Raw genomic sequence first — 16127 nt, forward strand, 5'->3', positions numbered from 1 at the left:
GCTCCCCGCTGAGCAGGGAGCCCTGTGTGGGGCTCAGTCTCAGGACTCTAGGATCATGACCTGAGCCAAAGGCAGATGCTTAACTGACTGAGCCACCCAGGCGCCCCTGGGCTAGGTTCTTAAGTCTTAATGTGATATTTCATTTCTCACTGACTTTGGAGTAACATAATATTCTGGGAAATAATAGTGAACTTGTAAAGTTATTTTCTTTTCCCTAATAGTTCAGATGGAGTCTTCTTGTCTATAGCACAGAACTGGTTTCCTATAATAAGCAGTCCGTGATAAATTAAAACCCTCCACTAAAACTTCTAAAAAGCCAAAGTGATTAATTCTCCCGGGCATTATTTTTCTTTTGTACTTTCTTACCTCTGAATCTATGTCATGTCATAGAGTGTATCTACAGCTTTAAAACGTTGTTGTTGTTTTTTTTCTCTCTGCTATCCAGTAGGTTAAATAGGGACTTATATAGGCAAAATCTTCTAGGAAATGAGCCCAGTAGCTGGTGTTCCCCAGCAATCATTGTCCGGTTCCTATTTATAGTGGCATCAAGTGGGAAATCTGTTAAATTATCAAGTGTCTTGTCACGAGTGTAGGAACGTAGAGAACATTAAGGTTTAGGTGTGGACTGGATTTTCTCTGAAGAATTGAATGGCAGAGGAGTTGGGGTGCTTTTATGTTAGGCTCCTTAGAAATGATCCTAGTGGTTATGCAGGGGGCAAGGCCAACTATTACTGAGCTCCGTCCAGGATCCACAATAGCCAGCAAGCCTTGGCAGGAGTCGTACAAATCCAGGGCTCACTCTCATGGTACTGCTGTGAGTTCCTCTGCTGGTAGTAGCTTGCCATTCATGAAGGATACTTAGCCTTTGTCATGTCATTTGATGTGTGCTTGCCCCATAGTTAGTGTAGTGTGAAAAAGAGGAAGCTTTCTGGGAGTGTTAGAGATGAATCCCTTGATCTCTCTGGCTTCTTGGTAATCCACTGTGATGTATGCAGCCTCCCCTGTTCTACACTGTGAAATCCCTATATTATTGAATAGAAGAGAGAACGCGCACATGAGGGGGCAAGGAGAGGAGGAAGGTTACCAAGTACAACACCGGCTGGTGTGGAATGAGGCCGCTAAGCTGTTGCATGGCCCTCTGGCTGCTTCAGAACCAGAACCAGCCCATGAGTGAGACAGAGGAGAGATTCCTAGAGAGCATGTATATTGTTAGGTCCTTCTTCAGATGCCAGTGAAAACTTCCTTGTCTAATCGCCACAGTCCCCCAAGAGCTGAGCACTGGAATGTCTGCTGCTGCCTTTAGTCTCTTGGAGACTCTTAGAACCCGGAGCCTGTCCTTCCAGGCTGGCCCTATCCACCAGCAGTAAGGAGGCTGTCTCCAGGCTGTTTCCATGGCCGTCTAATTAAATCAGGTGCCCAAAACAGGACCCGAATAACTGCTTAACATGGATATTTACACAAAGTTTGAGGCCAACCCATCCTTGTAAATATCTCCTCCATATTAAAAAAAAAAATTGAAGCTTTGAAAGCAAAAGAACAGGGTCTTTGAGTTTCTGTAGCTGAATAAGCTGTCCAGTTTTATGTAGTATTTAAGTCTCTTAGTTTCACTCACATTTCAGATCTACAATTCCAGAAAGTGCAGCAGAAGGTGCTGTTTGATTGGGATGTATTATGCTTTTTGAAGCTTTCCATATTTTTTTTCTCAGTGCAGTTTTGTTAAGGGTACTAAAATGCAAATTTTCAGCATTTCTTCTGATCCTTTGCAACCTAAACAAAAGCATTAGGTCCAAACATGGTGATAAGATTCTAAAATCAGTTTTTCATCTAAGTTTCCTTTTGCTTCTTGTTTGAAAGGATTTATGAGATTTTAAAAATTCTGCTATTAGTCACCTAGGAGATAGTTGTAGCTTTACCAGTTTTGTAGGAGTGATTCCCACTTTAAAATGGTTTGGATTATTTGGGCCTGAAGGAAGAACCCACTATCAAAAATAGTTATCATGGTTAGTAGTTCATTTCTTTAAAAAAAATTGGTATGTCAGTTATATCTCAATAAAGCTGGGAAAAAATTGGTAGTTTTGTTTGCTAGTGGATCAACTATTAGTTTTTCAGAAGGTTTGGTTTGGGGTTTTGTTTTAATTACAGTCTATATAATTAGTTCTCAGCATGTTGAGGTAAAAGAGAATTGCACCAGCAAGTTTCCAATTTCTTCATCTCATTAGGTTTTTAACACGATTATTAGTATCATAATCAGCTATGATGTTTTCTGTTGCAGGTTTTCACATTCTCTGATTTGCAGGGTGTCTTGATTGGCTAATTTAGGCAAATTATTTTGATTGTCTTGATGATGGTTGGCTGATTTGAACACAGCAGGGGTATAATTTCTTCCTGAGAAATGTTGTATTCTTTTGGTTTTTGGTACCAGAACACTAAGAGGATTTTTCTTTGTGTACATTCAATTATGATATTTACCCATAACACTAGTAGAATGCCTGGAAAGCAATTACATTAGTGATGGAATAAGCATGAATGCTGTTAGTGCAAAAATTGGAAGTTTCAGGATGAGGTAGGGTGAAGGAATTTACTACAACTATAGGTCCAGACTTCTGCATTTCTTCTTCTCTGTGTTTCTGTGATTTTTTGAGCACCGAAAGAGGTGACTTGCTATAAAAGTCTTCAGAACTTGTATAGCTTTCCAAGGATCACTCAGTAATCCTGGTTTCTCATCGCACAGAACTTCTGGCCATCTCCTGTTCTGAATGCTTCACACTTAAATTGAGGACCTCACTATGGAACTAAAAAATTTGCTCAAAAGTTTAAAAAGAAAAAAGTTTGCCTGTATCATCTCATAACACTTTTTCTTAACGAAAGTGGTTTTTTTATTTTGGTAGTCTTTGCCCATCTCTGTCAAGAATTAGTCAGCCTCTTTCATTATTTGTTGTAAATTTGTTCCATTCAGACTGTTTGCTTCCCATGCCTTTCAGTTACTACAAATTTTCTTAATTGGCTGAGTAGTAAAGACAGTGTTTTTTGGTTACCATTGTGATGTTTTTGAAGAAAAATGATTTTGATCCTGCATATATACACACTTGAATAAATGGTACACTAAATAAATATTTTAATTAATAGTTCTGGCAGAATAGGGTGTATGCTTAAGAGACTTTATTATGATTTTCCTTGCCTCTTCTTTCAGAAAATTTCATGGGAGGATTTTATTACCTTTCCTGTTTTTGACCTGTGTTGCTTTTTTAGCTAATGCTCTGAAAGCCATACCTCTCAAGAATAAAACCAAAACTAGGCTATATAAAGCCATGAGCATGAAATCTACTGACAACTCAGCTGAACATCTTCCTGCTTAACCTTGAAGTCATCCCCATGTTCTTCACTATCATTCAGGGGAATTATTTAGAACAAAACATCATCAGTAAAAGATCAGTGCTGTGTAAAACCCACTTTCAAAGGGCTTTTAAAGACCCGAGCCTGGACAGGGGATTTCCTGGGCTTGCTAAACAAGCTCCTGAAGCCTGTTAAATGCAGTTTTACAGTCAAAATGCCAAGGAAATATAAAATGATTTATTAACTTTGTAAGCTTTAGTTAAGGTATGAGGTGTAAATACCTGTGGAAAGTATTCAAGCTCTCAGTAAATTCAAGAACCACAAGTTTTCAGCAGGAGTTTTGCTTTGTTTTTTTCCTTTAAAGCCTTAATTTCTGTTTTTTATCTCATCAGGAAGTCGTCTAAATAAGGAATTTGGATTATGACAAGAGTAGAAAGGTAGGGCCCTACCCTTGAGAGAGAGTGGTAGAAATGAAAGGGTGTGGGCTCTGGCAACAGAGACTCAAGTTCACGTTCTGGTTCTGTGATCCTGGGCATATCACTTGGCCCCGGCTTCCTCAGCTGTAAAATGGGTCATCATATATACCTGAGAGGTTGTTGAGAGCACTTGTTCAATGGAACAGCACATAAGAGCGCCTGCCACCTAGAAGGCTTTCGGTTCATGTTTCCTTCATGCTTCCTGAGGCTCATTGAGGGATATTTAGGCAGCTAGCTAGTCCTGGTCTCTCTGCCTTGTACCAATAAGTGTTTGATTATATTGCACTCATAATGAAGAAGGTACCTGATGAAATCTCCTCTAGAGGCCGATAGTAATGACTTGATTCCAACACTGCTAGTAGAGCCTCTCATCCGAGAAACAGGGGTATTTGGTGTTAATAAGTTAAATTTCAGAAACTAATGGACTCTGCTAATTGAATTCATCTTTGTTAATTAATAAGGTTCTAGGAAATTGGTTGCTTTGTTGTGTAATGCCCTGCAAAAGAGCAGTAAGACCTAATGACTACAAGTTCCCTAGTTCCGTCCCATTCTCTCCTATACATAGAGTGTTAGTGACCAAAGTAACATCTTATACTTTTCTTTGTCTTGAAATATTATTGTTTAAACCCTTGGAATTATTGACTTGAGAGGGAATGTGGATAAAAACATGGATTGGGGATCCTGTGCTATCTGGCTGGTTTACATTTTAAGTTTCTTAAGGAGAAACTTGGGAAATCAGTCCAGTGACTACTTTTGCAATGCTGCATCGTAAGGGTATATTAGTTTTATTTGCCAGGTTGTGCCAAAAGCAGCACCTGGGAAGATTTTTTTTTCACTTGGGAGATGAAAAAAATACTAATTTTTTTTTCCTAGGAGAGGGTAGCTATTAAAGTTAGGATAATAGTGTGGTGATTTCATATTTGGAAGTGGGGTCAAAGTGGTAGCTACCCAGAGGATCATTCATATTCCCCAGGCTAAGCTTAGGTAAGGAGCATGTTTTCTAGGAACTGCCTTCTAGATGCTTCACTGTTTCTATACTTACGATGTGTTTATCCCCAAAGAGCCGTATCTGTGAAAGACTGACACGTTTTCCCTTTCTTTAACACAGAGAGAATTTCCTAAATTTTTCACCTTCCGAGCAAGGGATAAGGTAAGGACTGATTCCTTCCCACTTTTTTTTTTTAATCTTCATTTTGTTCTTAAAAACCCAAGAATGGCTTATTTTTGCCATGTGCTCTTCTTGCCATTCTCCTTTCTCTGACTGAACTTGTGCTTCCCTTTGCCTTACATGTGTCTTGGAACTAAAGAAGACTCCTTTCTGAAGGAATTTGGTTTAGAAAACAATCAAATGTATCCGGAGAAAGCGATAACTTTCACAGTTCTCCCTACTCTTTAGGATGATCCTAATGATATAATATTAAAGGACTACTATACTTAGTAGTAGTATTCTTGTCACCCACAGACAGTTCATTTATACCCAAGTCTTGTTTATGTGCATTTTTTTTTCAATTTTGAAATACAGAATTTCAGACCATGTTGGTTTCTTCCTGTTACCGGCTTTGACTCTCCCTCTCCATTCGCTCAGTTGACATGTGCTCTGGAAGAACGATTTTATTTCAACAAAACATACAGTAAATGTAAACATAACTTTTAAAAAAGATACATAAATAGTTATATATCTGTAGGGATGGAGAATATTCCAAAGCCAAATATTTTTATTTTTAAAAATTATATGATGTTTATTTGTTGAGTATTTCCTGTGTCATTGATACTGTGCCAGAAATAAGAATATAAAACCAGGCCCTGCCTATAAACATTTTAGTTGGGTAAACCCAAAACACTGGTATGTGAAGTAGATATTAATATGAAGCAGTCTGTGGTTAATTATCAAAAATGAATTGTATAGACAGTAATGCAGTGAGAGTTCTGAGGGAATTGGTGTTTTTGTTTGCTTGTTTTTAATGGTGAGCATCACCACTTGTAAAAGCATAAATGATGAAAGCTTGGGAAGTAAATAGGCACTTCAGTCCCTAATCTTATGTAAGCTATAGCATTACCCTTGTATGTAGCTCATTTTTTGTTGCTTATTTGCACATCATCACTTATGTTTCTGTTTTCAAGCATCTCTTTTTACGTACATGTTCTTCATAATGTAATTTTGTAACTGCCTCTTGTGGGCTCTTTTGTTCTCCACTTTCGTGCTCAGTTTGAGGAGGATCGTATCTATCGTCACCTGGAGCCTGCCCTAGCTTTCCAGTTAGAGCTGAACCGGATGAGAAATTTTGACCTTACTGCCATTCCATGTGCTAATCATAAGATGCACCTGTATCTTGGGGCAGCCAAGGTGGAAGTGGGCACGGAAGTGACAGACTACAGATTCTTCGTTCGTGCAATCATCAGACATTCTGATCTAGTCACCAAGGTGGGTACTGTACTTTGGTGGGAAGTCATCCCTGAGGGAAGGGGCAGAGAAGCAGGCGTTGTTGAAAATCGGGTTTTCATTTTTTGAATCACGATTCTTATTCTCATTCTTCCCACTCTCCCGTATCCGGCAGAAGTCTGAGAGTGCTTTCTCTCACAGAAATAAATATTCCATATTATAAAGGGCTTTAAAAAATTTTTTTTTCTTGGTAGTGGGGAAGAAGCATGAAAGCACTCACTTGAGAGAAGCAAAAGCGTCTTAATGGAAAGATCACAGGGAGAGTTAGGTGATGATAGAAGATAAAGAGAAAAGTTAGAGATGGCCCCGTTGTAAGCCCATCTAGACATAGGGTAGTTTCTGTGTACAGCAAGGCACTTCCTGGCGCGTTAATTACTGCATCCCATAGCTATACCGTTTTCAGCTTTTATTTTCCAAACAGATTTACTTTCTAAACTGCTCTGTTTGCCATACCTGAAAAGTAATCCTATTGGAGGTATAGCTTTGGGGATGCCCAGCATAGCATGTCCACCTGTTGGAAGGAAATGGCTTGCTAGGAGGCAGGAGGAAGGGCTGCAGGAACTCTTTATCTGACCATTGCCTGCCCCTGCCACCTACAGTCATTGAGCCGACTCTAGGGAGAAAGGTAACATCAGCAGGTGCTTTATGATTCATGACATACTACTACTCAAGTTATTATAATTTTCCAGTTCTTTATTGACTCTCTAAAACACACTAATGTTGGTGGTGATTTTCTTCTTGCATAGGAAGCTTCTTTTGAATATCTACAAAATGAAGGGGAGAGGCTGCTCCTAGAAGCCATGGATGAGTTGGAAGTCGCTTTTAACAATACAAATGTTCGCACTGACTGCAACCACATCTTCCTCAACTTTGTGCCCACGGTCATCATGGACCCATCAAAGGTACATTTCTCCTTAGCTTCTCTTCCAGCACTACCAAACACAAGCAGAGAGATTCATCCATATTTATTCTCACTTGGACCTGGGAACAGGTACTCTTGGCCAGCTAGTTGAGCCCTTGATCTTTAAAGTTTACGGAATGCTTGTGAGACAGGGTTTCCAGGAGGGTGTCAGAAATTCAATATAGCCACTGAGAGCAGACATCAAAATAGAAGGTGGTATGATGTTATCTTGCTGGTCATTTATAAGCAGTACAAAAACATAAATTTCTTTCTGTTATTCCATGATATTTGTCATCATAGTGGTCCTATTTTTATATGATTCCCTAGGATTTCTCATCTGGAATAACTTTGCTATTATTGGGCCTTTTGGCAAAATTGCTGCTGCTTTGCCCTAACTGTTACTTACCTGGTGGCCTTAGGGAGACAATACGCCTTCACAGAGTGTCTAACCTGTTTCTCTCTGGTATTTTTACACAGGGAGAGAATTTGTTTGATGAGGAATTTTCACATGTATTATGTATGTTTTCTATCCTGAGGTTCTCTTCTAAAATTCATTCCATATAATTTAAGGAAGGAAAACAGGGTGATTCTGCACTTGACCTTTTATCCCAGGTGTAATAAAGACCGGCTGCTCTCTGTATTCCCTCTAACCTTTTTCTACCGTGGTATTGTGGAATTTCATTAGGAGAACCAGTATTCCCCCTTCTCAAGATCAGTTGTAGGCATGGACTTTTGCTTTTTTGAACTTAATTTCTAAGACCTGAAAAGTCACTTTCTGCTTTTTTTTTTCTTCAAGACTCCAAATGACTGATAGGTTGCTTTACTCTGTCAGGAAAACCAAGGACCACTCCCTGAGTATCAAGTCTCATCATCTAGTTTAACTAAAGGTTCTCTTAAGCATTCTGGGACTGATGAGGCTGGAATACTGAAAATGGAAACCATATAACTATATATATTATATATAATTATATAACCATATATATTTTTAGGTTTGACTTAACCATTTCTCAGTGAGTTGTTTAATATCTGCCTCTCTGCCTCCGCTCTAAATACCCATACACCCTAGCTATGCCTTTCCAGTCATAGGAGCTGTCAGTTTCCCATACGTAGAGATTGTTGACTTTTGTTCCCTCACGAAAAGAACAGATAGATACCTCTTGGTTAACAAGCAAGTGTGGGACTAGAGAAGTCAACTCCTTGAAATCCATTCTAATCTAAGATTCTGTGGTGCAAAAACAGACTGCAGGGGTGGCACATACTTCAGAAGAACTGTAAGAGAAGGGTGGTAGAAGATATTTTTGATATTTTCTAAGTTGAGAAAGCATTTTAGATACTTCATTTAAGAAGACGTTAATTTTGAGTAGTATGTCCTAGCTGCCTACAGCCATATTGGGAAAACAAAATTTCACTTTAGAATGTCAGTAAGGAAAAATCCCATCTAAGGCCATTTGGTTAAAATAACTTGCCTAAACCTGAAAACTAGGAGTGCTAAGCTGCCTTGGGATAAGCCTTAGAGAAACTATGGAACATCCCTCATCTACTTAAATCCCAGTTGGACTTGGCAATGACCAAGCTTCAGAGCCCTGTTTAGAGAGAACATTCTAGCCCCACCTACGAATTGCCTCTCTTTAATTTGTGCAGTTTACCAAGAGGCATGATATAAAGTTTAATAAAATTGTATAGGAAAAAACTCATGGTGGTAATTGCTATGATGATTTAAGGTCCTGTAAGTGCAATGAAACATAGCTACCATGCATATAAATGCTACTTAATAGCTATTTAACTAGAGATTTTATTCTTATTTGGGGCTTTCTCTTAAATCCCATGGCTTGTAATTTTAGATATTGCAGATATTCGATATAGAATATGAATATCATTGGGAAAGGGGTAGGGAGTTGCATAGATTAGGGTGTTGTGAGCCAGAGAACCCTACTCAAATGCCAGGCTGGCATGAAATTGTCCCTGATTTGTTCTAAGCGAGAGTAGGGTTGGGGAGAAATTATCTTACTTTTTATAAAGAATACATGTAGTGCCCATCTCCAGAAACCAGCACCTTTTTCCATTCCTTCTTTCCCAAAGATGGGCAGACCTGAAAATAGGTTCTAGTTCCAAGGTGTTTAAGTTTTGTGCTTGGTGATGTGTCTGTGACAGATTGAGGAATCTGTGCGGAGCATGGTAATGCGCTATGGAAGTCGGCTGTGGAAATTACGTGTCCTCCAGGCAGAACTGAAAATCAACATTCGCCTGACACCAACTGGAAAAGCAATTCCCATCCGCCTCTTCCTGACAAACGAGTCTGGCTATTACTTGGACATCAGCTTGTACAAGGAAGTGACTGACTCCAGGACAGCACAGGTACAGCAGGCTCCTCAGAGTTTTGATTGGGTCCTAAAGATGAGCTACTTGTCCTTGTTAGGGAAGACCCACACTCACAAGTCCCATTGCTTCACGTAGTGGAGTTATCCTCTGTCAGCTTAAATGGTCACATGAATTTGAAAAACTTCATTTGCCTTATAAGATGTGCGTGTGTTCTTAATCATGGTGTTATGAAACCCTCAATCTTTTGTGACATACTGATGAGCCCTAACAGATGCCAGATGAACCTGACTCCCGAGATAATTCTGCAGTTTAGGGTTCTTTTTTAGAGGGCTCTTGAGCTACCTGAACTACCTTGTCTTGTCTGGTCTGATCTGTCCTTCTTCCTGTTTTCAGCCTAGATAGTCTATTCATTGGCAAGTAAAGAAAAGAGAATTGTTGAAGTATGTCATCAACTTTGATTTTAAAGAAGGAAAATTTCAGTGTAATATAATAGCTTGAACAATGTCAAGCAGTGACTTTATCATATTTACCCATGATGTTATTCACATTTACACACGTTATTTTTCCTTCAGAGAGCTCAGAGTATTATGTTTCTATAAAAGAGCAAAGTAGCGAACCTTAACCCCCTTTTCAGGTAGAAAAATCAAGAATGTGAAAATGGAAGATGATTCTTTCAGTAGATTGATTCTGTCATAACAGAGAATTCCTTTTAATCTATGTTACCACCTTCATTTCTAAGTATTTGTGCCATTTGTTATGATACTGGATTTAGGTTGGTTTGCCATGGCTCACATATTCTTAAGAACTGGGTTGTTATTTTAGGTTTTTGTCCTGAATTTGGGAAGTGCATTTCTTCTGGTTAAAGGATGACCTTGCTCCAGTATGTGTACACAAAGATCTCCGTTTGTTCTATGCATTGGGTACCAGGAAGAGATTATATGTCTCTCGTTTTTATCTGTGTCCTTTTAAATCCAGGAATAGAGGCAAGAGAAGACATTTTTGCCAGTATTTTGAAGATGAATTTTAAAAATCTGAGTTTGGATAGTTGTCAGAGTGACCTTTCATTTTGTGCTTTGATTCCTAGTTAGATGGCCAGAGAAATCTATCCAGTGAGAAGTGAACAGTTAAAACAGAGAGAGAGTGAGCACGAGAGCACAAGGGATGAGCAAGAGAAAGGGTATACAATAATTTTTGCTGCATTTGATGTTTTTCAGGACAACCTTAAAGACATTTTCAGTCAAAGCTTTCCACAGTCAGGGATATTTTTAATTAACTTCTACAGTGCCTTCAAGGCAGGTCTATTCTTGTGAAAAATAAGATGGCCACTTGAGATTTTAATGTTTTTGATGAATACGTTTGTTCTTCCTAAGGACTTTTTTTTCCTTTTTTTTATTAGAAAGCTCTTAGATTTCCCTCATTCTGGCCAGTGGTGGCACAGGGGCATGAAAGGCTCAGATGCCTTCAGCCAGGATTTAGTACTATGCCTGGCACAAAATAAGCACTCAGTAAGTATCTGAAAGAATGAATGAGCTCCCTTTTGCCTGAGGGAAAACCCCTATTACCTTGGGTCCTGCATATTTAGGAAGCCCTGAAAGAAGAGGTCTCCCTCAGGCTCTTCAGTGGAGAGAGTTCAGCGGCCACTGCTGAATGTAAACCCAGGAGCCCAAAAGCCCCTGGCTAGAGGAGGGAACCATCAAAAGAACAGCCTTCAGCTCTTCTCTGGTGCTCTTAATGTCTACCTGATGCTTATTGCCAACTTATTTTTTCCTTGTCTTTGTTCTAGTAAGTCATTATGGTAAATTTAAAATAATGTAGAGCCCTGTGTATCATTCATTCATTTGTTCATCGATGTAACATCGATTGACCACCTATAGTGTGTCAGGCACTATGGATTCAAAGATAAAAAGTAATCTCTATTCTTGAGAAATTTACATCAGAGGGGAAGAAGACAGATAATTAGTTTCTCAGTAGTATGATTATGATTTGTGCTATAATAAAATAATAGTGGTGAAAGGTGTATGATATATATAATACATACATGTTTTCATGAACTTGTAAAACATACACTTTACCCATTTTTAACTCCTATGTCCATTATAGTACAAAAATGGAATTATTGTAGGTAGCCGATCATTCAGTAGTATCCACTACCACCAGCCTCTTGCTCAGCACTTCATTTATTCTTTCTGACAACAAGAAGCAAGGTTGAGGGGCCCCTGGATGGCTCAGTCATTAAGCGTCTGCCTTTGGCTCAGGTCATGATCTCAGGGTCCTGGGATCGAGCCCTGCATCGGGCTCCCTGCTCGGCGGGAAGCCTGCTTCTCCCTCTCCCACTCCCCCTGCTTGTGTTCCCTCTCTCACTGTGTCTCTCTCTGTCAAATAAATAAATAAAATCTTAAACAAAAAAACAAGAAGAAGCAAGGTTGACTGGCTTGAGCTTCATTTCGTTTCATTTTCCTGGTAAAGTCTTTGTGTTATTAGCTGTAATGAACACTGATGTCAGCCAGTCATAGTGGGGAGAAGAGATTTGGGTAATCCATTGCATATGTCAGTTGATTTCCAATGTGTAGTGTAAGGGAGAAACTATACATTTTAAATGACCTTTATTGAGATACAATGTACATATAAAATGCAGTTATTTTATGTATATACTTGGGTTCATTCTGAAATTGTATACACCTGTATAACCATCATCACAGTCATGATAGAGAACATCTTGACACCCCTTAAAGGTCTCTGATTTTCTTTTGCTGTCAAAGGTAGAGTCACCAGCCCCAGCCTTAGGCAACCACTCATCTGCTTTCTATTATTACAGATTAGTTTTGCCTGTCCTAGAATTTCATATATATGAAATTAGACACTATGTACAGTGTTGTATCTGGCTTCTTTTGCTCAGTATAATAATATTTTTGAGATTATTCTATGTTGTATAGACAATGGGTATGTTCCTCTTCATTGCTGAGTGGTATTCTGTTTTATGGATATACCAAAAAAATTTTTTTAAAGATTTATTTATTTATTATTTTAGAGAGTATGCAAGTGAGCAGGGGGAGGGGCAAAGGGAGAGAGAGAATCTCAAGCAGACTCCCCGCTGTGCGTGGAGCCTGATGCGGGGCTCGATCCCATGACCCTGAGATCATGACCTGAGCCAGAATCAAGAGTTGGACACTTAACGGAGTGAGCCACCCAGGCACCCCTGGATGTACCAAAATTTGTATATTCATTCACCTTTTGATGGATATTTGAAGTTTTATTTTCCAGTTTGGGCTATTATGAATAAAGCTGCCATATGAACATTCATTTATAAGTCTTTATGTAGATATGTTTTCATTTCTCTTGGGTAAATATATAAGAGTGTAATTACTGGGTCACAGTAAGTGTATTTTTTTTTTAAAGATTTTATTTATTTATTTGACAGAGACACAGCAAGAGAGGGAACCCAAGCAGGGGGAGTGGGAGAGGGAGAAGCAGGCTTCCCGTAGAGCAGGAAGCCCGATATGGAGCTCGATACCAGGACCCTGGAATTATGACCTGAGCCGAAGGCAAATGCTTAACAACTGAGCCACCAGGCGCCCAGTGTATGTTTAATTTTATAAGAAACTGCTAAACTGTGCGAAAGTAGTCATACCATTTTAAATTCCCACCAGCAGTGAGTCTACCTAGAGGGCTTTCTCCAGTCCCCTTTCTCAGTCCACATAATTATGTTGCTTAACTAATGACCAGCCTGCCTTCATTCCACCTTGGCAAAAGTGAGTCTCAAACTCTGACCCACAGCTCTGGTCTTTCCTAATAGACAGGAATGTAGTCCCAAGAACCTGCTGCTTTTACTCCTTTTTCTTATTTTGATTCAGTTTATCTCCTCTGAGTCCAGTTTTCTCATTCTAACACCCTGACCTCACTTAACACTTTGAATTTCTTAAAACATTTCCATTTCTACCTAAGATATTGCTAATTCTACCTCCTACCCAGTGACTTTGACCATTAGTCATGTGGAATAGGACTGGAAGCTCCCTTCTTTGGGGTTGTAAGCCTCACAAGACAGTTTTTGCCCACTGTAGGACCTGACTGACAAATCAGTAGAACATATTTGTTCCTCTGAGGTTAGGAGGGTAAGGATTCACTTAGCTAAATGGTGTCCAGAGTTTGGGAAAGTACTTAATTCTGTTGTTAAGCCTATATATTGGGTTCACAAATCTATTCCTTAATGGTAGACTCAAGCTTATTTATTTTAGACCAGAATAGATATGTGGGTGTATACACATACCCTTATTTCCCACATTTGTATTCACTGTGTTGGGAATCTATATTTTATGTATTCATGCATAAAGTGCCTAGTTTAGTGTCATACAACCTCTGGGCACTCAATAAATATTAACTAAACTGAAGTAATGGCATACCTTATAAATATTCATAAGCAAATAAAACTAAGTATATGGAGTATGAAGTACTCTTCTCGAAAATGTTTGGGTTAAAATGATTAAAAACTGGTGTGGTGATTTCATTATGTGACAATATAGGTATTGCCGGAGCTATTCACTAGTTTTAGACCTAGTATACTGAGGGAGATAAATATGTATATCTATATTATATAAATATATATAACACATTTATTTTGCTATAGGCTATGTCTTATGAGCTAATGAGAACTGACTAGCTAGATGGATGGATGAAATCCATTTCTGGCAGAAATCTTTAAAGCCTTTGTGTGGCTAGTAACACTTATGAAGAAGCACCTTCTAATCAAGTAGACTAGAGCACAGATAATAGGGTAGAGCCTTGACCTGGCCTTCTCCTGTTGGGGAAAGAGCAGAATTCTCTTCAGTGCATAGCTGTTCCTCAACTTAACTGTGAGGACTGCTCAGACTTGTTGGTTGACATACTTCATTTCTGAGTATGTGGAATTCAAGTTACTTTAGAAGGCAAGCATTGTCAGTCTGTCTCTGAGGTGTGAAATTTACACTGTGCTTTCTTGTTGATTTCAACTAATCCAAAAGTGAGAGCAGCGCATGGTGTGTCATTGGTCACATACCATTTTTTGGAGTTGGATCATCTGTAGAGAGGTGAGAACACTACCCAATGTGTAAAGGCATGTCTTAGCTATTCAACCCACCAAAAATGTGAAATAACATTTATGAAGAAAGCGCATCCAGGCAGCTGATTTTATTCTGTCTCTTAACTCCCATGCCATTCTCTTCCTCCTGCAGATCATGTTTCAGGCATATGGAGACAAACAGGGACCACTGCATGGAATGTTAATCAACACTCCGTATGTCACCAAAGACCTGCTTCAATCAAAGAGATTCCAGGCACAATCCTTGGGGACAACCTACATATATGATATCCCAGAGATGTTTCGGCAGGTAAAGGTGGCTCACTGGAGGGAATCTCATATGTTCCAAAGAGACAGGATTTTTCCTGAATTTCCATTAGAGGCAGCTTAGCCTGGAATGGGGGCACTCCCAAAGGGCAGGAAATACCTTAACACCACTCTCATTTCTTTCTCGTTTGGGATTCGGTGACTGCCAACTCCAATATTGGGTAGTTCTTTATGAATTAATGGAATGGTGAGGATAGAAGCCTCTGTTGAGTAGAAGAAAGTAAACTGAGACAGCATGCCTGTGATGGTAGTTTACAATAACCTGTGTGAGGAGTTATGTTCAGGTATATATCTCCTAAGCCTATAATCAAATTATGGATATTAAAAAAGAGGCTTGAAACTCTCTCTTTTTCCTATTTTCCAAGATAACCCAGGTCTTTAGCTGATAGCCTAGGTTAATATGATGAGAATCAATACTGGTAACATATACAAAGGATATAGAGTTCATGACACACAGTTTAAAGTATCAATTCTTTTGTGGGAGATTTATTATAGCTGAATAAAAACTAGTGTGAAAAAATACGACATTATGATTCTCACCTTTATATGAAAATAAATTCCTTTGATCTGTATGGTGAATCATCTCTATGCTACAGATTTTTCTTCCATCAGTGGAAGGCAAGAAAAGTACATTCGCAGCAGAAAATGCAACAGATAAAGTATCAAAAGAATACTGAATTTGTCCTTTAAAAAAATCTGTGAATATAGGATTTTTCCGAGTCTCCTAGTCAGTACTACCAGTATTACCACATTTGAATTTTAATAAAGTAATATATGTGGCCTTGGTAAGCAGTCTATCTGTAATTCCTGTATTATTCACAAGTATAAGATTTCCTTTATGTAGTCATTTGTTTACAACAGAAACATAGCTATCTTCATTTAGTATTACCAGCATTAGTAGCCTACAAGTGGAGTGTTGGTTCTGTTCCCCAATGCCAGAACTATAAATAGGAATGTCATTTTATATAATTCTCCTTATAGAATAGACATAAACACTGTGATTGGAACATGTAGGTATGAATGCGTCATATTGCCTTTAAATGTTGCTTTGAGACAAGCAAAGAAACAACCAGTTCCCACTTCATGAGGCATTTGTTTTGGTAATATGGAAGTTGGAAATGGAAATTATAATGGTTTTTAAGTGGATCAGTGTGTCTGTCTGTCTTCTCATTTTTGAGCAAAATTGATCTGCACATTTACAAATAGTCCTCCACCTCTCATGCACTAATTCCTGCATGCGGGCTGATAGATCTGAAAAGAAAGAGGATGCTTCCCCTGAAC

General features: G+C 38.8%; 1 protein-coding gene across 13 annotated transcripts in view; it reads left to right on the top strand.

Annotated features, from left to right (window-relative positions):
- The window catches only part of ACACA (acetyl-CoA carboxylase alpha), a 280433-nt gene that overhangs the window by 170625 nt on the left and 93681 nt on the right, over positions 1-16127 (top strand). For all 13 annotated transcript variants that reach the window (XM_035026634.1, XM_035026635.1, XM_035026633.1 and 10 more), the window contains 5 exons: positions 4918-4959; positions 6016-6231; positions 6996-7151; positions 9302-9505; positions 14674-14829. In XM_035026634.1, the coding sequence (XP_034882525.1) occupies positions 4918-4959; positions 6016-6231; positions 6996-7151; positions 9302-9505; positions 14674-14829 (774 nt within the window). The remainder of the gene's footprint in view (positions 1-4917; positions 4960-6015; positions 6232-6995; positions 7152-9301; positions 9506-14673; positions 14830-16127) is intronic.

Source organism: Mirounga leonina, unplaced genomic scaffold (genome assembly GCF_011800145.1).
Source record: "Mirounga leonina isolate KUSES-001 unplaced genomic scaffold, KU_Mleo_1.0 Mir_200, whole genome shotgun sequence".
In the NCBI taxonomy this organism is placed as follows: domain Eukaryota; kingdom Metazoa; phylum Chordata; class Mammalia; order Carnivora; family Phocidae; genus Mirounga; species Mirounga leonina.